General features: G+C 44.3%; 1 protein-coding gene and 4 long non-coding RNA genes across 5 annotated transcripts; 1 reads left to right on the forward strand and 4 right to left on the reverse strand.

Moving 5' to 3' along the window:
* Positions 1 to 6,906: 6,906 nt before the first annotated feature.
* On the reverse strand, positions 6,907 to 7,288 carry LOC142297127 (uncharacterized). The gene is made up of 3 exons (XR_012751736.1): positions 7,233 to 7,288; positions 7,070 to 7,144; positions 6,907 to 6,985 (listed from the first exon to the last, which is right to left on the reverse strand). It is a non-coding gene; the product is annotated as an uncharacterized LOC142297127 (long non-coding RNA).
* Positions 7,289 to 8,642: 1,354 nt separating this feature from the next.
* On the reverse strand, positions 8,643 to 11,838 carry LOC142297134 (uncharacterized). The gene is made up of 2 exons (XM_075341413.1): positions 11,105 to 11,838; positions 8,643 to 8,705 (listed from the first exon to the last, which is right to left on the reverse strand). The coding sequence occupies exons 1-2, from the start codon at positions 11,825 to 11,827 to the stop codon at positions 8,688 to 8,690; spliced, it is 741 nt and encodes a 246-aa protein (XP_075197528.1). The 5' UTR covers positions 11,828 to 11,838; the 3' UTR covers positions 8,643 to 8,687.
* Positions 11,839 to 12,358: 520 nt separating this feature from the next.
* LOC142297143 (uncharacterized) lies at positions 12,359 to 12,740 on the reverse strand. The gene is made up of 3 exons (XR_012751737.1): positions 12,685 to 12,740; positions 12,522 to 12,596; positions 12,359 to 12,437 (listed from the first exon to the last, which is right to left on the reverse strand). It is a non-coding gene; the product is annotated as an uncharacterized LOC142297143 (long non-coding RNA).
* A 1,126-nt stretch (positions 12,741 to 13,866) lies between these two features.
* On the reverse strand, positions 13,867 to 14,248 carry LOC142297151 (uncharacterized). Its single transcript, XR_012751738.1, has 3 exons — positions 14,193 to 14,248; positions 14,030 to 14,104; positions 13,867 to 13,945 (listed from the first exon to the last, which is right to left on the reverse strand). It is a non-coding gene; the product is annotated as an uncharacterized LOC142297151 (long non-coding RNA).
* Positions 14,249 to 15,817: 1,569 nt separating this feature from the next.
* LOC142297156 (uncharacterized) lies at positions 15,818 to 16,199 on the forward strand. The gene is made up of 3 exons (XR_012751739.1): positions 15,818 to 15,873; positions 15,962 to 16,036; positions 16,121 to 16,199. It is a non-coding gene; the product is annotated as an uncharacterized LOC142297156 (long non-coding RNA).
* Positions 16,200 to 24,623: the final 8,424 nt, after the last annotated feature.

A 24,623-nucleotide genomic window follows, 5' to 3' on the forward strand; every position in this document is an offset into this window, starting at 1 on the left:
TGTCTCTTGTGGCCTTGCATTGGATGGTGTCAAAAAATTATGAAACGATTCCATATAATTGCTGGTACCAGCACCAGATACGGTGTTGCTGGTACGGTTTGACTGATCATGACGAGTCAGTCCCATGATTCACTCCATTTGGTGGAAAAGCCGAGCTAAGATTGAGTAACAGCTTCTGCTGATACTCCTGCATACGTGCGTCCCTTTCTATGGCTGGAATTATTTCACCAAATTTGCACTTGTACCGGGGATCTAATAGTGTGGCAACCCAGTAGTCATCATCACTTCTAATTTTGACAATCCGAGGGTCATGTTGTAGGTAGTGCAGCAAGAAGGCGCTCATGTGTCTTGCGCAGCCATGTGGACCAAGTCCGCGCTGTGTTTGTGGCGTAGAGGTGATAGCCGTGCTTTTTTCCGCTGACATCACCCCCCAACCTCGTTCAACCGAAATTTGACCAAGGTCTCCCTCATCTGCTGAGTCTTCCATGTCCATTGAGAGTTCGTCCTCTATTTCTTCATGGTCTCCTGCACCTTCCTCAACATTTTGGCTACTACCATACGCCCTTATTAATCCCTCTCCCCCACCGTCCCATGCCTGCCGCCTTGGTGATGATTAACGTCTGGACCTTGTAGATGTTGGTATCCCTTGCACATATGAATTCTCCTGTACTTCCTCCCCTTCCTCTTGTCCCACCCCCTGACTCCGAATAGTGTTTAGCGTGTGCTCCAGCATGTAAATGACTGGAATTGTCATGCTGATAATGGCATTGTCAGCGCTAAACATATTCGTCGCCATGTCGAAACTGTGCAGAAGGCTGCATAGGTACTTGATCTGAGACCACTCCAGCAGCGTGATCTGCCCCACCTCTGCATCTCGTTGGCCCAGGCTATACGTCATAACGTATTGCACCAGGGCACGGTGGTGCTGCCACAGTCGCTGTAACATGTGGAGAGTCGAATTCCAGCGTGTCGACACATCGCATTTCAGGTGATGAACCAGCAGGCCGAAAGACTTCTGGAACGAAGCAAGTCGGTCAGCTGCGCGGGTTGAACGGCGGAAGTGAGCAGAGAGTGACCGTGCCCTGTGCAGAAACCCATTTAGGCCGTGATAGTGGGTTAATAAATGCTGGACAACAAGGTTCAACACGTGAGCCATACAAGGCACATGTGCACCTTGCCCTGGTGAAGGGCTGCACCCAGGTTTGCAGCATTGTCGCACACGGCCTTCCCTGGCTGCAGGTTGAGTGGAGACAACCATTTACAAAACTCGCTCGCAATAGCTGACCACAACTCCTCCGCTGTGTGATTCTTATTTCCAAGACATTTCAAGGTAAAGACCGCCGGATGCCGTTGAGCTCTGCTGCCAGCATAGTAAGGAGGTGTGCAGGATTCCTTGTACGCAGTTACAACGCGGGTGGCCTGACCAGGCAGGCTTAAGGCGGAAGTGCAGGACCCAGACGAGGTTGAGGAGGCAGAAGCAGTGGAGGAACTTCGATATACAGAGGATTGACGCACAAGTCTTGGGAATGGCAAGACTTGTTCAGCAGACACTTCTCCATCTATCACCATAGTTACCCAGTGCCCAGTCAGCGACATGTAATGCCCCTGTCCATGCTTACTGGTCCAAGTATCGGTGGTGAAATACACGCGGTCACACACAGAGTTTCTCAAGGAAGCGGTGATGTTGTGTGCGACATGCTGGTGTAGCGAAGGCACACGTTTCTTGGAGAAGTAGTGCCGACTGGGCATCTGGTACTGGGGCACTGCGACGGACATAAGGTCTCGAAAATCCTCTGTGTCCACCAGGCGGAAAGGCAGCATTTCGGTAGCCAAGAGCTTACAGATGGATAAAGTCAACCTCTTAGCTTTGTCATGGGTCACAGGAAATGGCCTTTTATTTGTCCACATCTGAGGGACAGAGATTTGGCTGCTGTGTGGAGACGGTGGTGAGTAGGGTGTCCCTGGAAAACTGCAGGTCTGTAAGGAAAGTGCAGGTGGAGACATGATGTTGCCTTCATCCAAAGTTGGTGCTCTCGATGTCTGAGAAAGCTCTACACCAGCACTTGTTTCCCCTTCCAAACCAACTGACGACCTACCAAGAAAACTGCCTGTTGCGGATAAAGTGGTGGAAGGTCTGCGTTGAAAAACAGGTGTGACAGCTGTCCCCACATTCATACAAGATGAAGAGTACGCGGAGGAACTTGAAGGGGCAGACGGTATTTGGCCTGCTCCGCTAGGCTGCATTGCAGCATGGTGAGCTTCCCACTGGGACTTATGCTTGTTATTCATGTGACGATTCATGGAAGAAGTTGTCAAACTGGTGAGATTTTGGCCTCTACTTATAGATTGCCTACAAATTTTACAGATCACATGATTTGGGAGATCCTTTGCAAGGTCAAAAAAGGACCAGGCTGTTCAAGGCTAAAGCGGGCTTTACACGCTGCGACATCGCTAATGCGGAGTCGTTGGGGTCACAGAATTTGTGACGCACATCTGGCCGCATTAGCGATGCCGTTGCGTGTGACACCGATAAGCGATTTTGCATCGTTGCAAAAACGTGCAAAATCTCTAATCGGCGACATGGGGGTCCATTCTTAAAAATCGTTACTGCAGCAGTAACGAAGTTGTTCGTCGTTCCTGCGGCAGCATACATCGCTGCGTGTGACGCCGCAGGAACGAGGAAGCTCTCCTTACCTGCCTCCCGGCCGCTATGCGGAAGGAAGGAGGTGGGCGGGATGTTACGTCCCGCTCATCTCCGCCCCTCCGCTGCTATTGGGCGGCGGTTCAGTGACGCTTCAGTGACGTTGCTCTGACGCCGCACGGACCGCCCCCTTAGAAAGGAGGCGGTTCGCCCGTCACAGCGACGTTGCCGGACAGGTAAGTATGTGTGACGGCTGTTGTGCGACACGGGCAGCGATTTGCCCGTGTCGCGCAACAGATGGGGGCGGGTACCCACAGTAGCGATATCGGGACCGATATCGCAGTGTGTAAAGTAGCCTTTAGAGGCCATGCGACCTGCAGAGCCACCCCGACTTGTGCTCAGAGGCAGAGTTCTGGCTGAGGATGCAGTTGTAGACGTGCTTCCAGTACTCCGACTCTGTCCAGGAAGGCGCAAGGTAACTTCATCGTCAGTTGCATCCTCCTCCACTGCCTCTGGTGACCTCCTCGAGTGCATGACTGTGGGTTGACAGTAAGTGGAATCTAGAACTTCATCATCAAGCGTTGTGTTTGCAATCCCCTCGCCCTCAGACCTAAACTCGTCCTGCCCTGACTGAATATTTAAGTTGCCATCCCAATCAGGTATCTGCATCTCATCGTCATCAGTATGTTCCTCATTGTCTCCACCAACAGGTGTTACAGTTTGGGAATGAGGGTGTACATTATGCTCAGAAACTTGGTCATCAGTAGAGATGAGCGATGTTCGAGGTTCGAGGTTCACCAATTTCATGTTCGAGTGATTTTGGGGGGTGCTCGAGATTGAACTCGAACGCGAGCTTTTTGCTAAAAGCTCGACAGCTCGAGTTACATTCGATAATGGTTCGATCAGCAAAAAGCCTATCTAGTTACTAGCTGGCTTTTCACTGTAATAGTGTAAGTCACTCTGTGATTCACACTATTATCAAATTTCAGCGTATAGTGTGCGGGGGGACGCGTTTAGATCTGTGCTGCTGGGAGAATAGCGATCACCATTTTTTTTTTCCTTAAGCACGCGTGCAGAAGGGCGGGTCAGCATGTCAGCCAATCCCAGACACACACACACAGCTAAGTGTACTTTTTGCCAGACAAGCAAGGGCATGTGTCATAGGCTGTGAATGTCACATGTCCTTGCCTTATAAAATACGGCCATTTCCCCTGTCGCCGCCATTATCCTTTGCGCGTGTGGGTGACAGTCACCGCTCACGCAGCTCCTGTCGCTGCTCCTGCTGTGTACGCTACACACACAGCGCTGTACAGATTAGGGACAAAAGTTTATTTCAGACCTTTTCAGGGCTGATTTCCTGGGGCTCAGAGCCATATCTGACAGGCAGGTCCGTGGAAACGTTATATAAAGCTTTAGATAACGTCTGTGTACCTAAGCTCAGGGAATTCCTTGCAGCATTTCATCATTAGGAGGGATAGAAAGTGAGGCTTCCTTTCCTGTCAACTGACCCACAGAACTCGGCCACTGTACCCACCTGCCCACTTTTGCCATGCTATTTTTATAGCAAACAGTGCTGAGACATAGTGGCATCCGAAAAGTGGCTGCTATACTCCATTGTTGTCCCACTGGGGCAAGCAATTTCCAGCACCTCTGCATTCTACCCTCCTGCCCACGTTTGCTGCGCTATTTTAATAGCAAAAAGTGCCGAAACTTAGTGGCATCCACAAAGTGTCTGCTATACTAATTTAGTGTCCCACTTGTGTCAAGCAAGTCCCACCACCTCTGCATTCTACCCTCATACACATTTTGCTACGCTATTTTTATAGAAAAGAGTGCTGAAACTTAGTGGCATTCACAAAGAGTCTGCTATACTAATTTAGTGTCCCACTTGTGCCAAGCAAGTCCCACCACCTCTGCATTCTACCCTCATGCACATTTTGCTACGCTATTTTAATAGCAAAAAGTGCTGAAACTTAGTGGCATTTACAAAGTGTCTGCTATACTAATTTAGTGTCCCACATGTGCCAAGCAAGTCCCACCACCTCTGCATTCTACCCTCCTGCCCATGTTTGATACGCTATTTTAATAGCAAACAGTGCTGCCAGGGCCATAGTTGCACTGTCAAGGATAGTCAGTGTTGGTTCTTCAGCTGTCAAGAAAGCTTGACCACCTCTGCAATCTACACCACCTCTCAGTTTTTGCTACCACATTTTAAGTGCCTAATCTTGTCGTTAACAAAATGAGTGGCAAAATTACAGATGCTGGTGGAAAGGGGAACAGGCGTGTTGGAAAAAGTAAAAAAGTTTGTATCCGTGGGGAAGGTGGCAAAGCTACATTAACATCTGCTGAAGATAGGCCATCTTCCAGCAAAAGTAAGATGTCTACTACTTTCCGTGGACAATCCGATAAGCTCCCTTTTTTACGGACTCGAACAACTGTAAGAAAGGTAGATGATGCACAAAAAAAAAACATGCTTGAATGGATCTCAAGTGCTCAAACAAGTGCCCTCTCCTCCACCTCAACTACCACATAAAAAAAAAAAACAGTTTTCTGAGTTGTTATCCCAATCACACTTGCTTTCTCCCAGCTCTCAAGTCTCTGCCCGCCCTTCACAGTATGGTGTAACAGAGATGGCTGAGTCTGCAGAGCTGTTAAGTCACATTATAGCCTGGGAATCAGAGGTTTACTCCCAAGCTACAGTGAGTACAGACCAGGAAATGGTCTGCAGTGATGCACAGAAGCTTTGTGACTCAGATTCAGGCCCTGATGACCAAGTTTCTGAGCCTAATGTAGACTCTCATTCACAAACTGTAACACCTGTTGGTGGAGACAATGAGGAACATACTGATGACGATGAGACACAGATACCAGATTAGAAAATTAAACAAAAACTCCTAAAAGTATAATTTTTAATATTATTCAGTCTTAAAAAGGGAAAGATCCCCACATCAGATTTACAATAAAATAGATATCCATAAGTACAGGGAAGGGGCCTGACCCTAATTTCGCCCTAGCCTCACTCCTTCCTTGCCGCGGAGGTTGGCACCCTATAAGCCTGCGCATTTGGCACCCCCGCTCAACGAAGACTATCCCTCCGGGCCCTGGAGTGACCCTAACAGTATGAGGTGATAGTACCACAAGGAATTAATTTCAAACAATGAACCAACATTTGAATCTTAAATATGTAATGAAAATATACTATAGCCAATATAATTAGATTAGAGACAATAGTGGGGTACAATGACCCAGAAGAAAACACTCAATAATGAACTAGCCGTTCCAAATGGAAACCACCCGATGCGTTTCCCCTCATCTATTTGAGATTCTTCAGGAGTGGAAAATACAGTTAGTTCAAAAACATCAATAGAAAACTGATAAATGCTGGTGGTCCCACGTAACACTGAGAGTAAGGTGTCCCCAGATATATCCAGTCCCAACAAAAAAAGGGGAGGTGGGAGGGGAAGGGGCTATATTCAGCACCTAAACAGCCTCAAGATAAAAAACCAGGTCTCTAACTCCCATCAGGGTAACAGAGGTCAACCAGGGTGTCAACATACATATAAAGTGTTGGGACAAATTTAAAAGGGCAACAAACAACGATTGTTTAAGACATAAGGCATTAGCCACTTATCTTAGGCCTCAGTATACGTCAGATAAGGACATTCTCCACAGGACTCCTTAGATATACAGCAGGTCCAATGTCCCCATAACAGCAGACTGTAAGCTCCTCAGTTCCTCATCCTCCAGTCTAGAAGCAGTCAGAGTGCTACGGTGCAGATTCAGGGGGCAAAGGAACGCCCACATGCTGCTCACCTATTTATAGAGCATGTTTCAAAAAACTATCTCACCTGTGATTAAGCAGATGGTTAACCCCTCCTGGCCTCGGCACACTGTAGAAAGATTAATCAAGAATCCAATATGATGCTCCAAAAAATGTCTTTATTATAAACAAAAGATTGTCCGACGTTTCAACCCAATTCGGGTTTTCTTCAGGGACTAATATACAATAACAGAAAAAGAAAAATTACAAGGTTACAATGATACATAATGTTACACAATCACAATATGTATTACATACGAGAGGGAAGAGGGTGTGGGAAGGGTTCATCATGAAAACAGGTTCCAAATAATGAGCAATACATAGAGAAGGTACATGAAAATCACCCATGAATTCAGAGATTACATACAGCTAAGAATAATCCTCCCAATTCGGGATCAATACAACAAGTTTGTACCAAATCGGAGAACTGGAGGTAAAGACATACCTATGAAAGCTAGAACTAGATTTCTTAAATGAGCACCAGAACACGGTTGCTGAACCAACTAGTGGTATCCGTAAAGGTACTAAAAGGTGAAACATGGAATATTAGTGTCACACATAATGATGAAAAAAAGAAAGAAATACATAAGGTTATATCTAGGGTATACCTAATTAGAACCAAATGGTAAGATCAAAACATCAGATCGAGTGGATACTGTAGTGAAGGAGAAACCTTCGCCGCTCTGGGGGATTAGATAAAGAAAACATCCTTTCACTATTAGTGTTTTGGGTCAGGACCTAAAAATCTATGAGTTCCAAGAGAAGGCGTACCTTACAGATGTGATAGGTGTGTCAATCCCTCAGGGGTCATGAAATAAAGTAGTTCTACAAAGTCATAATGAGTATAGTGAAAACAATGTGGGAGAACGTATAAATGTGAAGTACGTGAAAGCTTTTGCATAGTATATCTTCCATCAGTGAGAGCATACCTCAAGGATGAAGTTAAAAAAGAGGGTCCGGAACCTCATCCAGATCTGCCTGACTTATATGGGTGGATGGTTAGTGCTGTGATCTACAAAATTATGAAGATAAAAACAGAATGTGTACCGAGATATCATAGAGATACAGGGTGATTGAGATAAGGAAAAGTTATATTACCTATAAAATAGGGAATGGGTTTCAAAATGATTCCTCAGGAATATGAAAAATCAGGGTGAAACACAACCACCTCCTATAGCAAGTAGACCCGGACGGGTTATGCTGCATCCGTCAAAGATACAAGGATCTGTGTAAACATAATGAACTGGAAAGAATGTATGAATATGTGGACTGTAGTATAAATTATAGTATTTTTCTGACCAATATAGGAGACTCCATCCTACCTTGTACAATAAAGATATTAAGGTGTAGGTGAGGCTGCCTCAGTGGTGTGGTGAAGCTGTAGTATCTATATACGTCCGTTATAGATGAGACAGCGGCTGTAATGTATAGAGAAGGGGGTAAGACATGTGTGGTTATACCTGTCTATGGGCTAGAGGGTATAAAAGGTTGGAGACAACGGAATACCTGACCTGATGCCATCTGCGTATAGGGTGTAGATAGGAGCGGGCCAAAGGCTCTGGGGAGTAGATGAAAGGGTTAAAAGCAAACACAGGAAAGAGGCAACCAAGTGATTGCAAAAGAGAGGACCAAGACTAGTAACTCAGGGTGAAGTATAGAACTATACGTAACATACCTTAATGGAGGGTGCAGATCTACATCAGCCACGTGTAAGGCGCCAGACGCCATGTGTGCTATGTGCTGGGTTTTTTATGCGTAACCAGGAAGTCGAAGCTTCCAATGGGGGACGGGCTATGTGCGTCACATGACTGGCTGACGTCCGCCGACATGTGGACGTCATGGGCCGCGCACGCGCGGTCCAACGCCGCGGTTGCAGCGCCGGTCCCGCGCATGCGCGGGAGACAAAGCCCACATGCCGGCGTGTGAGGGAGGTGGGTGTTGATGTGTCGGATATCACGCGCACGCGCGGAGACACACTATACGGCGGCATCTCCACGCGTGCGCGGAAGACAGACACATACAAAGAAGTAACGTAATATCCTACGCGCGTGCGCGTAGGATCCCGTGGCCAGAGCGCGCATATCGGGGCCAGGCGCCATAATGACGCCGTGCACCGAGAGCGCGCAGGGGACAGGAGATCCCGCGCACGCGCAGTGAGAAGGACCATACAAACCGAGTGCAAGTGCTGGACATATTTCACAGGTGGCGTATGTGAGGAAGGTGCATTCAGAGGTTTTGGGTGACCTAGGAAAAAGAAAGTAGATGTTAGAATTGCAAGTATTCACCCTAATCATACTCCTGTGAATAAAGTTAAAAAAGGAAATTATCACCAATCAATTTGCTACATGTTATCAGGAGACACTTCTAATTGATCACATCATATTCCCGATTCAGCCCATGTGGTTCCAGGGTTCTTAAAGTGTGGATCCAATATGCCTCACGTTGTTTCAAGGCCCTTATCCTGTTGCCACCCCTCCTTATGGGGGGTATGTGTTCTAAGATCTGATATTTAAGTTGTGCTATTGTGTGTTTGAATGTAACAAAGTGATATGGGATAGGCAACATGGTTTGTTGACAACGGATGGTGGATTTATGTTTATTGATGCGGTCTCGGACATGTTGGGTAGTCTCTCCAACATATCCGAGACCGCATGGGCACTTAATGAGATATACTACAAATGAAGAGTCACATGTTAAAAAGTCTCGAATGTGAAACACCTTACCGGTGTGTGGATGAGTAAATGTGTCTCCCCGGGTTAGATTATTGCATTGCAAACAATGCAAACAGGGAAAGTTGCCAACTTTTGGAGTCCCTAGAAAAGTTTGTCGTGACGTACCGGTGGTAGACCCTATATCGGCCCGTACTAAATTGTCTCTAAGATTCTTCGGACGTTTGTGGCAAAACAACGGGAGTTGAGAGAACTCAGAGACAGAGGGATAGGCAGTTTGAAGTAATGGCCAGTGGTGCGCAACAATACCTTTGATTAACGGTGAAAATGGATGGTAGGTATTCACACACGCTACTCGAGGCTGTTTAGACCGGGTAGTATCTAATTGCGACGTGCGGTTATTTGCTATGTGAGCAGGGTAACCCCTGGATATGAATTTTGAACCCATTTCCTGTAACCTCAATTCACGTTTATCCGGATCTGAAACGATTCTCTCTACTCGCTTATGTTGTGATATGGGAAGAGCCCTCTTGGTATGAGCTGGATGACAACTAGTAAAATGAAGTAAACTGTTTCGGTCAGTGGCCTTTACAAAGAGATCAGTCTCAATGTGGCCTTCAGGTGAAAGATATATCTGAGTGTCGAGAAAGCTGATAGTATGGGGATCCTGATGTATAGTGAAATTGAGGCCTGGTCTATAGGTGTTGAGCTGATGAAAGAACTCATCCAAGGTGGAGGAATCACCATGCCAAATCATGAAAATGTCATCAATGAATCTTTTCCATATCACTGAATGTTCCCTCCACAGTGAGTTCTGGTATACGTGGAGGGCCTCAAAATGTGCCATGTAAATATTAGCATACGGTGGTGCCATATTTGACCCCATCGCTGTGCCTCTGCATTGTAGATAAAATGTATCTTCAAACATGAAAAAGTTGTTTCCCAATATAGTATGAATGAGGTCCATGCAAAAGGAATGTTGCGCAGTGGTAAAAGTGTTCTGTAGTTCAAGGAACCAGTCCACTGCCTGTATTCCGTCAGCGTGTGCTATACTCGTGTACAAACTGTTGACATCAAGTGTGACCAGTAGACAATTAGATGGGATATTCGTGAGTGAACGCAAATGACCCAAAAAATCAGAGGTGTCTCTGAGGTAGGATGGTATGGTGGGCACTAACGGTGTTAAGATCCTATCCACGGTAATAGCTAGAGGTGACAACACTGAATCAGTGGACGCTACAATGGGGCGGCCAGGTGGTAACTGTAAATTCTTATGAATTTTTGGCAGAGTGTAAAACACTGGTATAACGGGATCTGTTTTAATGAGAAAGTCGGCCAATTTGTTATCTATACTTCTCTGTGATAGATGGTAATCGACTAGATCCTTAATTTTAGCTTGTATGTCTCTGGTAGGATCCGTAGGAATGGGTAAATATGTATGCCTGTCCCGCAGTTGTCCTTGAATTTCAGAGATATAATAGGTCTTGTCAAGGACTACTATCGCTCCACCCTTGTCGGCTGGTTTAATGATGATATGAGTATTGTCCCTGAGTGTACGAATGGCCCTATGTTCCTCCGGTGTAACATTGCTCCTCACTTTGTAATCACCCCTCTCAATGGATTTAAGTGTCGTCTCTATATCTTTGGAGACTAATGCAATGTAAGTCTCTACTGGGTGGTAATTCTTAGGTGGATTAAACCTGCTGGGATGTCTTAAATTGAGGTCGTGTAATGCGAAGGTACCAGGGATATCATTCGAACTAGGCATGACCGTGGAAATGTCAGGGTTAGAAAGGTCAGGATTAGAAAAATGAACTTTCAAACGTAAGGTTCGGTAGAAACGTCTAAGTTCCTGGTCTAATAGGAACGAATCAAACGGTGGTGTGGGACAAAAAGTGAGGCCCTTCTGCAGTACCTGTGTTTCTGCAAGGGAAAGGTTATACGAAGAAATATTAAACACCAAATTCCTCATACCTGAGAACGAGTCTGTACCCGATGTGGTGTGTACGCCTTTCCTCTTCCCCCGCCTGGTCGCCCTCTTGTGGATTGTCTTTGTTCCAAAAAATGGGGCGGTCGGGAGAAGAAAGAATCACTGTCCGAACCCGAGGAGGCAGAGAAGCGTGAAGGGCCAGAAGATCCTGCTGGACGTCTCGAGAAGTTGTCGAATGACCGCCACCTATAGACTCGGTCCCTAGAGTAGTCCTCCTGATCACGGACGAACTTTTGGCGCTTTCTTTCTTGTAACGTCTTCTTAAAATCCAAAATCGTCTCTTGAGTCTTCTTATGGATTTTGTCCCATTCTGCGCTAGGTAGACAGTTAGTGAGTTGGTCCTCGATGGAGCGGATCTTGGGTCCGAGTTCCTCTATCTCCTTCTGTAAAAACTCTATAGTCAACACAATAATGTCCATCGAACACTTATTCAATATACTCTCAAATTTCGAGCAATAATCCGTATTTTCAGAAAAAAGGGTGGGTCGTAATGATACCCTCAGACCCCTAGGTATACGCTGTACTTTATGATATTGTGCCAATGTGGCACAATGTAATTCGAATGCGGTCCGTTTTCTTAGTTCTTTTTCATAATCGCGAGTGCGAATTTCCTCTGTAGGTGTAGACAAAAAGGAATCTGGAATCATAACTTTCGACAATATGTCAGTAACTTCGGTAGCTCCATATGAAAACGTAGAAAAAGACATGGAGAATTGTTTATGGGGCAAAAAGATAACAAAATTGGGTGGATGGGAGCTCAGGTCAAAAAAAGTAGTATATAGAGACTAAAACCTGGCTCGACCTATCTTGAATGTAGGTGCTCTGGAGAAAAACAGTCAATATAATACATATACTCCGGCACACTGTAGAAAGATTAATCAAGAATCCAATATGATGCTCCAAAAAATGTCTTTATTATAAACAAAAGATTGTCCGACGTTTCAACCCAATTCGGGTTTTCTTCAGGGACTAATATACAATAACAGAAAAAGAAAAATTACAAGGTTACAATGATACATAATGTTACACAATCACAATATGTATTACATACGAGAGGGAAGAGGGTGTGGGAAGGGTTCATCATGAAAACAGGTTCCAAATAATGAGCAATACATAGAGAAGGTACATGAAAATCACCCATGAATTCAGAGATTACATACAGCTAAGAATAATCCTCCCAATTCGGGATCAATACAACAAGTTTGTACCAAATCGGAGAACTGGAGGTAAAGACATACCTATGAAAGCTAGAACTAGATTTCTTAAATGAGCACCAGAACACGGTTGCTGAACCAACTAGTGGTATCCGTAAAGGTACTAAAAGGTGAAACATGGAATATTAGTGTCACACATAATGATGAAAAAAAGAAAGAAATACATAAGGTTATATCTAGGGTATACCTAATTAGAACCAAATGGTAAGATCAAAACATCAGATCGAGTGGATACTGTAGTGAAGGAGAAACCTTCGCCGCTCTGGGGGATTAGATAAAGAAAACATCCTTTCACTATTAGTGTTTTGGGTCAGGACCTAAAAATCTATGAGTTCCAAGAGAAGGCGTACCTTACAGATGTGATAGGTGTGTCAATCCCTCAGGGGTCATGAAATAAAGTAGTTCTACAAAGTCATAATGAGTATAGTGAAAACAATGTGGGAGAACGTATAAATGTGAAGTACGTGAAAGCTTTTGCATAGTATATCTTCCATCAGTGAGAGCATACCTCAAGGATGAAGTTAAAAAAGAGGGTCCGGAACCTCATCCAGATCTGCCTGACTTATATGGGTGGATGGTTAGTGCTGTGATCTACAAAATTATGAAGATAAAAACAGAATGTGTACCGAGATATCATAGAGATACAGGGTGATTGAGATAAGGAAAAGTTATATTACCTATAAAATAGGGAATGGGTTTCAAAATGATTCCTCAGGAATATGAAAAATCAGGGTGAAACACAACCACCTCCTATAGCAAGTAGACCCGGACGGGTTATGCTGCATCCGTCAAAGATACAAGGATCTGTGTAAACATAATGAACTGGAAAGAATGTATGAATATGTGGACTGTAGTATAAATTATAGTATTTTTCTGACCAATATAGGAGACTCCATCCTACCTTGTACAATAAAGATATTAAGGTGTAGGTGAGGCTGCCTCAGTGGTGTGGTGAAGCTGTAGTATCTATATACGTCCGTTATAGATGAGACAGCGGCTGTAATGTATAGAGAAGGGGGTAAGACATGTGTGGTTATACCTGTCTATGGGCTAGAGGGTATAAAAGGTTGGAGACAACGGAATACCTGACCTCGACCTATCTTGAATGTAGGTGCTCTGGAGAAAAACAGTCAATATAATACATATACTCCGGCACACTGTAGAAAGATTAATCAAGAATCCAATATGATGCTCCAAAAAATGTCTTTATTATAAACAAAAGATTGTCCGACGTTTCAACCCAATTCGGGTTTTCTTCAGGGACTAATATACAATAACAGAAAAAGAAAAATTACAAGGTTACAATGATACATAATGTTACACAATCACAATATGTATTACATACGAGAGGGAAGAGGGTGTGGGAAGGGTTCATCATGAAAACAGGTTCCAAATAATGAGCAATACATAGAGAAGGTACATGAAAATCACCCATGAATTCAGAGATTACATACAGCTAAGAATAATCCTCCCAATTCGGGATCAATACAACAAGTTTGTACCAAATCGGAGAACTGGAGGTAAAGACATACCTATGAAAGCTAGAACTAGATTTCTTAAATGAGCACCAGAACACGGTTGCTGAACCAACTAGTGGTATCCGTAAAGGTACTAAAAGGTGAAACATGGAATATTAGTGTCACACATAATGATGAAAAAAAGAAAGAAATACATAAGGTTATATCTAGGGTATACCTAATTAGAACCAAATGGTAAGATCAAAACATCAGATCGAGTGGATACTGTAGTGAAGGAGAAACCTTCGCCGCTCTGGGGGATTAGATAAAGAAAACATCCTTTCACTATTAGTGTTTTGGGTCAGGACCTAAAAATCTATGAGTTCCAAGAGAAGGCGTACCTTACAGATGTGATAGGTGTGTCAATCCCTCAGGGGTCATGAAATAAAGTAGTTCTACAAAGTCATAATGAGTATAGTGAAAACAATGTGGGAGAACGTATAAATGTGAAGTACGTGAAAGCTTTTGCATAGTATATCTTCCATCAGTGAGAGCATACCTCAAGGATGAAGTTAAAAAAGAGGGTCCGGAACCTCATCCAGATCTGCCTGACTTATATGGGTGGATGGTTAGTGCTGTGATCTACAAAATTATGAAGATAAAAACAGAATGTGTACCGAGATATCATAGAGATACAGGGTGATTGAGATAAGGAAAAGTTATATTACCTATAAAATAGGGAATGGGTTTCAAAATGATTCCTCAGGAATATGAAAAATCAGGGTGAAACACAACCACCTCCTATAGCAAGTAGACCCGGACGGGTTCTTTGTATGTGTCTGTCTTCCGCGCACGCGTGGAGATGCCGCCGTATAGTGTGTCTCCGCGCGTGCGCGTGATATCCGACACATCAACACCCACCTCCCTCACACGCCGGCATGTGGGCTTTGTCTCCCGCGCATGCGCCGGGACCGGCGCTGCAACCGCGGCGTTGGACCGCGCGTGCGCGGCCCATGACGTCCACATGTCGGCGGACGTCAGCCAGTCATGTGACGCACATAGCCCGTCCCCCATTGGAAGCTTCGACTTCCTGGTTACGCATAAAAAACCCAGCACATAGCACACATGGCGTCTGGCGCCTTACACGTGGCTGATGTAGATCTGCACCCTCCATTAAGGTATGTTACGTATAGTTCTATACTTCACCCTGAGTTACTAGTCTTGGTCCTCTCTTTTGCAATCACTTGGTTGCCTCTTTCCTGTGTTTGCTTTTAACCCTTTCATCTACTCCCCAGAGCCTTTGGCCCGCTCCTATCTACACCCTATACGCAGATGGCATCAGGTCAGGTATTCCGTTGTCTCCAACCTTTTATACCCTCTAGCCCATAGACAGGTATAACCACACATGTCTTACCCCCTTCTCTATACATTACAGCCGCTGTCTCATCTATAACGGACGTATATAGATACTACAGCTTCACCACACCACTGAGGCAGCCTCACCTACACCTTAATATCTTTATTGTACAAGGTAGGATGGAGTCTCCTATATTGGTCAGAAAAATACTATAATTTATACTACAGTCCACATATTCATACATTCTTTCCAGTTCATTATGTTTACACAGATCCTTGTATCTTTGACGGATGCAGCATAACCCGTCCGGGTCTACTTGCTATAGGAGGTGGTTGTGTTTCACCCTGATTTTTCATATTCCTGAGGAATCATTTTGAAACCCATTCCCTATTTTATAGGTAATATAACTTTTCCTTATCTCAATCACCCTGTATCTCTATGATATCTCGGTACACATTCTGTTTTTATCTTCATAATTTTGTAGATCACAGCACTAACCATCCACCCATATAAGTCAGGCAGATCTGGATGAGGTTCCGGACCCTCTTTTTTAACTTCATCCTTGAGGTATGCTCTCACTGATGGAAGATATACTATGCAAAAGCTTTCACGTACTTCACATTTATACGTTCTCCCACATTGTTTTCACTATACTCATTATGACTTTGTAGAACTACTTTATTTCATGACCCCTGAGGGATTGACACACCTATCACATCTGTAAGGTACGCCTTCTCTTGGAACTCATAGATTTTTAGGTCCTGACCCAAAACACTAATAGTGAAAGGATGTTTTCTTTATCTAATCCCCCAGAGCGGCGAAGGTTTCTCCTTCACTACAGTATCCACTCGATCTGATGTTTTGATCTTACCATTTGGTTCTAATTAGGTATACCCTAGATATAACCTTATGTATTTCTTTCTTTTTTTCATCATTATGTGTGACACTAATATTCCATGTTTCACCTTTTAGTACCTTTACGGATACCACTAGTTGGTTCAGCAACCGTGTTCTGGTGCTCATTTAAGAAATCTAGTTCTAGCTTTCATAGGTATGTCTTTACCTCCAGTTCTCCGATTTGGTACAAACTTGTTGTATTGATCCCGAATTGGGAGGATTATTCTTAGCTGTATGTAATCTCTGAATTCATGGGTGATTTTCATGTACCTTCTCTATGTATTGCTCATTATTTGGAACCTGTTTTCATGATGAACCCTTCCCACACCCTCTTCCCTCTCGTATGTAATACATATTGTGATTGTGTAACATTATGTATCATTGTAACCTTGTAATTTTTCTTTTTCTGTTATTGTATATTAGTCCCTGAAGAAAACCCGAATTGGGTTGAAACGTCGGACAATCTTTTGTTTATAATAAAGACATTTTTTGGAGCATCATATTGGATTCTTGATTAATCTTTCTACAGTGTGCCGGAGTATATGTATTATATTGACTGTTTTTCTCCAGAGCACCTACATTCAAGATAGGTCGAGCCAGGTTTTAGTCTCTATATAACCCCTCCTGGCCTGTCCGTTAGAAAGCATATACTCCAGCGGAGTGTGCATATCCGGGTGCAACACTTCCGCATCTCAATGTGCCATGGTCACGTGATCGGGGAACCCCGATGACGCGGACCCGCGCACGCGCAGAAAATTCTAAGCTATTTTTCTAGAATTAACTAACTCTTGATGGCAGGATTTTTGTCAGGGCCTGTGAATCGGGAGCAGTGTGCTTTGGATGCAAGGGATGCCTTTTCTGATTGTCTGACTATTTCTGATACCCCAAAAACCTCCAATATTAGAAACATTTTCCAAGAACTTACAGGCTGTTATAAAGATAATTTAAAATCCTGGTGGGAGATACAATCCCTGGAGAACTATATTAAAAACAGAATTGTTCCCAGGGGTTTAAGAATAAATCTTATTCCATCCAAACGTTCCAGGTCCCCAGAACTTCTCACAGCCTGGGAGAAGGAACTGACTGAGAGTTCTATACGTCTGATGGGCGTACTCCTGAAGGAGGAGAAGAACATATTCGATTATACATCAAGGAGGTTAACCACACTAACTGAGGAGGCTCTTAAGTTCAAAACTGATGTAGACTTCCCAAGAAAGGAAGCTGCTTTACAGTTTGCGATAGAGAAGTTCCAAAATTCTATCAAGGATCGCAAACAAAAGCAGTTTAGCAGGGATTTACTGGAGTTTAAGGAGGGTAGGATCTACCCTATGCTCCAGGGGGACCCTGTTGAGGCCCCAAGGGATAGTTCTACATCAGATACGGATACGTCCGATATTGAGAGGTCTGATACGGCCTCTGCGGACATTGAAAGGGGAGCCAAACTTAAATCCAGTTATCAAACGAGTGGTCCCTCCAAAAAGGGGAAATGGGGAAAATTCACAAGAAAGAATACAGTCCAAAGAGTGGACTCTTCCCCATTTCCTCATGCCTCCTCTTTTACCTCTTCGGCCTCGGGTGCATCCTCCTCTTTTTTAGAGCAGAGAACCCATCAGAATTTCTACAACCTGAGGAACAATCCTGCGAGAATGAACTACAGATGAGCCCTAGAGATGACAATTACATTATCAATTTAACCTCTCGCACATTTACCCCCTTTGAATGCCAAGTTCTATCCAAGGGTCTTTCCTTCGTCCCTACAAACTCATTTGATGAGTTTGGTTGGATAAGGGATATCAACCTCTTTTCACGTAAACTCAAATGGAGGCGTTTCTTTAACTGTCATGATAGACAGGAATGCCTAAGGCTGGGAATATCTGAGGAAGACCTCCCGGACTTTAGGACTCTTAGTGACCTTTGGAGTGAGAGTCTTGCAGTTCCGGGACATGACCCCTTTACAGACTTAAGAGTAAGGGCGGCTTTGCACATTGCGACATTGCACGTGCGATGTCGGTGGGGTCAAATCGAAAGTGACGCACATCCGGCGTCGCAGTCGATATCGCAACGTGTAAAACTTTTTGATACGATGAATGAGCGCAAAAGCGTCGTTATCGTATCATCGCTGCAGCCTCCGACATTTCCATAATGCCGGTGTGCAGCGACAGGTGCGATGTTGTTCCTCACTCCTGCGGCAGCACACATCGCTGTGTATGAAGCCGCAGGAGCGAGGAACTTCACCTTACCTGCCGCCGGCTGCAATGAGAAGGAAGGAGGTGGGCGGGATGTTTACATCCTGCTCATCTCCGCCCCTCCACTTCAATTGGCCGCCTGCCGTGTGACGTCGCTGTGACGCCGCACGACCCACCCCCTTAGGAAGGAGGCGGGTCGCCGGCCAGAGGGACGTCGCACGGCAGGTATGTGCGTGTGAAACTGCCGTAGCGATAATAATCGCTACGGCAGCTTTCACTAGATATTGCACGTGCGACGGGGGCGGGACTATCGCTGCAGCATCGGTAACACATTGTTACCGATGTCGCAGCGTGCAAAGCCCGCCTTAGACCTAAAAGTCATAAAATGCCACCGAGTTCTGAGGTTAATAGTAGAGATGAGCGAACTGGTCCCGGTTCGGCTCGAGGCCGGTTCGCCGAACGGGGGTCCCGTTCGAGTTCGGTTCGTCGAACGTTCGACGAACCGAACTCGAACGTATAGGCTAGAATGGGAGGCAATCACAAACACATAAAAATGCATGATAAATGTACACAAACAGTTAATAAACATTGCCATAACACTTACCGGTCCTCGCGATCCCTTCTGCACTCTGTCTCCTGCCGCTATTCCATCCGATGATCGCTGAATCCTCCCGGTGACCTGCACTGCCAGCAGAGATGCAGGACCTATCGTGACGTCAAAATAGCCATGTGACCAGTCACGTGGCTATTATCTCATTGGCTACAGACTGGTCACATGACTATGACACGTCATGTAGGACCTGCGAGTGCATCTCTCCGGTACACGGTGCACATATGTGTATCGCCGTGTACCAGCGACATGCTCTAGCACACGGTCGACTCCCCGTTCCGTTAGGGACCGGCTGACACAGCCGGTCATTAACGGAGATCACCGTTGCCATAGCAAAGCAGTTAGCGGTGACGTCATCGCTAACCGCGGCTCCGAGAGCACCGTTGCTATGGTAACGCGTCTGTCAGCGTTACCGCTAGCAGCCAGCACTGATCACTCACGGAGTGAAGGCTGCACGCTGCTTCCCGATTGTAGTGATGATTGTAGTGGGGATGGAGGTTCCCCAGCCCCAAGTGATGAGCTGGTGAATCTCATCCTTCCTCACTACAATCGTCACTACTACTACACTAGTGATGATTGTAGTGAGGATGGAGGTTCCCCAGCCCCAAGTGATGAGCTGGTGAATCTCATCCTTCCTCACTACAATCGTCACTACTACTACACTAGTGATGATTGTAGTGAGGATGGAGGTTCCCCAGCCCCAAGTGATGAGCTGGTGCATCTCATCCTTCCTCACTACAATCGTCACTACTACTACACTAGTGATGATTGTAGTGAGGATGGAGGTTCCCCAGCCCCAAGTGATGAGCTGGTGAATCTCATCCTTCCTCACTACAATCATCACTACTACTACACTAGAAAGAAAGAAGACAGAAGAGCAGGATCGTGGAGGGCTGACAGGGGGTAATAAAGATGGAGTCTCTAATGTGTCTGTGTATTTATTTCTATTAAAGTATTTTTTCTCTGTGTGGTGTCTTTTTTTTAACCCTTTATTGGAGATTCTTAATGGCCGGGTCAAACGTGCCTGACATTAAGAATCTCTGGCTTAATACTGGCTGGTAAAACAAAGCCAGTATTAACTCATGATTACCCAACAAGCCACCCGGCTCCAGGGCTGTTGGAAGAGTTGGATACAGCGCCAGATGATGGCGCTTCTATGAGAGCGCCATTTTCTGGGACGGCTGCGGACTGAAATCCGCAGCAGAGGCGCCCACAAACGTCGGGCTAACCTGTGCTGCGGATTCCAATCCCCAGCTGCCTAGTTGTACCCGGCTGGACACAAAAATGGGGCGAAGCCCACGTCATTTGTTTTTTAATTATTTCATGAAATAAGTGAAATAATTAAAAAAAACGGGCTTCCCTATATTTTTGGTTCCCAGCCGGGTACAAATAGGCAACTGGGGGTTGGAGGCAGCCCGTGGCTGCCAGCTGTACCTGGCTAGCATACAAAAATATGGCGAAGCCCACGTCATTTTTTTGGTGGGCAAAAAACTTCTGCATACAGTCCTGGATGGAGTATGCTGAGCCTTGTAGTTCTGCAGCTGCTGTCTGCTCTTCTCCATACAGACAGACAGCAGCTGCAGAACTACAAGGCTCAGCATACTCCATCCAGGACTGTATGCAGAAGTTTTTTGCCCCCTGAAAAAATTATGTGGGCTTCGCCATATTTTTGTATGCTAGCCAGGTACGGCAGGCAGGTACGGCTGCCCCCAACCCCCAGTTGCCTATTTGTACCCGGCTGGGAACCAAAAATAAAGGGAAGCCCTTTTTTTATTATTTCATGAATTTCATGAAATAATTAGAAAACAAATGACGTAGGCTTTGCCCCATTTTTGTGTCCAGCCAGGTACAACTAGGCAGCTGGGGATTGGAATCTGCACCACAGGTTGGCCTGAGCTTTCTGGGCCCCACTGCTGCGAATTGCAGTCTGCAGCCGCCTCAGAAAATGGCAGTTTCATAGAAGCGCCATCTTCTGGCGCTGTATCCAACTCTTCCAGCACCTGCCTGCTATACCTGGCTAGCATACAAAAATATGGCGAAGCTCACGTCCTTTTTTTGTAGTTTTTTGGCAAAAAAAATAAAAAATGCTTCCCTGGATTTTCCATTGCCAGTGAAGGTAACACCAAGCAGTGGGGGTTAGCAGCCAGTAGCTGCTTGGATTACCCTTAGCTAGCAATACAAAAAATGCAGCGGGAGCCCATATATATTTTTTTTAATTATTTATTTAAATAACTAAAAATAAAATGGGCTTCCCTGTATTTTGATTGCTGGACATCACAGTGCTGTAAAAATAAATCTTTAAAAAAATGACGTAGCGCTCCGCGGTATTTTTGATTCTCAGCGCAGATAAAGCAGACAGCTATGGGTTGCCACCCCCATCTGCCTGCCGTTACCTTGGTTGGCAATCAAAATACAGGGAAGCCCATTAATTTTTTCTATTTAAAAAATAGTTAAAAAAAAAAAAAATGACGTTGGGTCCCCCCATTTTTGATAGCCAGCTAGGGTAAAGCAGACGGCTGTAGCCTTAAAACCACAGCTGGCAGCTTTACCGTGGTTGGGGATCCAATGTGGAGGTCCCCTCAGGCTCTTTTTTATAATTATTTTATAAATATTAATAATTACACAATAAAAGTAGGGTCCCCCCCAAATTGGATCACCAGCCAAGGTAAAGCGGACAGCTGTGGTCTGGTATTCTCAGGGTGGGAAGGTCCATAGTTATTGGGCCTTCACAGCCTAAAAATAGCAGGCCGCAGGCACCCCAGACGTGGCGCATCCACTAGATGCGCCAATCCTGGCGCTTCACCCCAGCTCATCCCGTGCCCTGGTGCAGTGGCAAATGGGGTAATAAATCGGGTTGATACTAGCTGTAAAGTCACCTGAGATCAAGCCCAGCAGTTTGTGATGTCATGGCGTCTATTAGATACCCAACATCTAAACTGTCAGTACTAACAAAAACAAAAATTCGACAAAAGAAATTTATTTGAAAAAACAGTCCCAAAAACATTTCCTCTTTCACCAATTTATTGTAAGAAAAAAAATAAAGGGGTCCCACGACGACTCTGGACCGTCTAGAATATGGGGGGGAGACACTCAGGGAACGTATCCCCCATTTTCTAGGAGTGCGGACCCTTCATGTGAGGAGTGTGGGTGCAATGAATCTGCACTCACTCTCCCCGGGTCCACAGCAGCAGAGTCCATGTCGTAATGGTTGCTACCAAAGCTGCAATGCCCTGCTCATGAGGTAAGGGCATGCCTAATCAGGAGAACTACTGTAGAGGAAGCTCTGCTCACTGGTATATAGGTGCTCAGAGGTAATAATAGATAAAATTAGTGAGTAACCTCGGCACTCTATATCTCCCAGACTAAGTCAGTAAGTCACAATGGATAGTAATGCAAAATCACTCTTTATTGGTCCGTATTAAGAAAAATTTTTTTTCATAAGCATATATGTTTTTGTCCAAAACAAGTTACAAATGACGTTTCGGCCTGAGCCTTCGTCAGATTGGACTTATCTGCAGGTAATCATGAAAAATGACAATAATCAGTATCACATAAGAGTGAGAGAACAATAACATAAACTCGAACAATGTAGAGGTACAATTGGGATGCAGCAAAAAAATTGCAACACAGCAAGAAATGAAACACATGATACAAATGTCATAATACAGTACAAGGACAATATAGTAATGACAAATATGGGGTCAGAGTAGGCTTAGACAGCTCTGGTACGAAAGAGATGTCAATCATAAAGTAACATGTGCAGTAGGTGTAGAGCTACAGTATGCATGGCAGAGCTAATGGGTAGACCGACCATAGAAAAAGAACGGAGAAAAGGTGGAGAAAAAGTGGAGAAAAAATGGAGAAAAAGTGGAGAAAAAGTGGAGAAAAAGTGGAGAAAAAGTGGAGAAAAAGTGGAGAAAAAAATGGAGAAAAAGTGGAGAAAAAGTGGAGAATAAATGGAGAAAAAGTGGAGAAAAAAATGGAGAAAAAGTGGAGAATAAGTGGAGAATAAGTGGAGAATAAGTGGAGAAAAAGTGGAGAAAAAGTGGAGAAAAAAATGGAGAAAAAGTGGAGAAAAAGTGGAGAATAAATGGAGAAAAAGTGGAGAAAAAAATGGAGAAAAAGTGGAGAAAAAGTGGAGAAAAAGTGGAGAAAAAAATGGAGAAAAAGTGGAGAAAAAGTGGAGAAAAAGTGGAGAAAAAGTGGAGAATAAGTGGAGAATAAGTGGAGAAAAAGTGTAGAAAAAGTGTAGAAAAAGTGTAGAAAAAGTGTAGAAAAAGTGTAGAATAAGTGGAGAATAAGTGGAGAAAAAGTGGAGAAAAAGTGGAGAAAAAGTGGAGAAAAAGTGGAGAAAAATTGGAGAATAAGTGGAGAAAAAGTGGAGAAAAAAATGGAGAAAAAGTGGAGAAAAAGTGGAGAATAAATGGAGAAAAAGTGGAGAAAAAAATGGAGAATAAATGGAGAAAAAGTGGAGAAAAAAATGGAGAAAAATGGAGAAAAAGTGGAGAATAAATGGAGAAAAAGTGGAGAAAAAGTGGAGAAAAAAATGGAGAAAAAGTGGAGAAAAAGTTGAGAAAAAAGTGGAGAAAAAGTTGAGAAAAAAATGGAGAAAAAGTGGAGAAAAAGTGGAGAAAAAGTGGAGAAAAAAATGGAGAAAAAGTGGAGAAAAAGTGGAGAATAAATGGAGAAAAAGTGGAGAAAAAGTGGAGAAAAAGTGGAGAAAAAGTGGAGAAAAAGTGGAGAATAAGTGGAGAAAAAGTGGAGAAAAAGTGGAGAAAAAGTGGAGAAAAAAGTGGAGAATAAGTGGAGAATAAGTGGAGAAAAAGTGGAGAAAAAGTGGAGAAAAAGTGGAGAAAAAGTGGAGAAAAAAATGGAGAAAAAGTGGAGAAAAAGTGGAGAAAAGGTGGAGAAAAAGTGGAGAAAAAAATTCTCCACTTTTTCTCCATTTATTCTCCACTTTTTCTCCACTGTTTCTCCACTTTTTCTCCACTTTTTCTCCATTTTTTTTCTCCACTTTTTCTCCACTTTTTCTCCATTTATTCTCCACTTTTTCTCCACTGTTTCTCCATTTTTTTCTCCACTTCTTCTCCACTTTTTCTCCACTGTTTCTCCATTTTTTCTCCACTTTTTCTCCACTTTTTCTCCACTTTTTCTCCACTGTTTCTCCACTGTTTCTCCATTTTTTCTCCATTTTTTTCTCCACTTTTTCTCCACTTTTTCTCCACTTTTTCTCCACTTTTTCTCCACTTTTTCTCCATTTTTTCTCCACTTTTTCTCCATTTTTTCTCAAGTGGAGAAAAAAGTGGAGAAAAAAGTGGAGCACCCTTTGGTGCCTTTCATGTGGCACTAAGGGGTGCTTAGCTTTGTATTTAGCCAAAAAAATGACGTAGGGTTCCCCCTAGTTTTGTAGCCAGCTAGGGTAAAGCAGACGGCTGCAGCCTGCAGACCACAGCTGGCAACCTCACCTTGGCTGGTAATCCAAAACTGAGGGCACCCCACGCTGTTATTTTAAATTAAATAAATAATTTAAAAAAAAAACACGTAGGGGTCCCCCAAAATTGGATTACCAGCCAAGGTAAAGCAGACAGCTGGGGCCTGATATTCTCAGACTAGGGAGGTCCATGGTTATTGGACTCTCCCCAGCCTAAAAATAGCAGGCCGCAGCCGCCCCAGAAGTGGCGCATCCATTAGATGCGCCAATCCTGGTGCTTCGCCCCAGCTCATCCCGCGCCCTGGTGCGGTGGCAAACGGGGTAATATATGGGGTTAATACCAGATGTGTA

Source organism: Anomaloglossus baeobatrachus, chromosome 1 (assembly GCF_048569485.1).
Source record: "Anomaloglossus baeobatrachus isolate aAnoBae1 chromosome 1, aAnoBae1.hap1, whole genome shotgun sequence".
NCBI classification, from domain to species: domain Eukaryota; kingdom Metazoa; phylum Chordata; class Amphibia; order Anura; family Aromobatidae; genus Anomaloglossus; species Anomaloglossus baeobatrachus.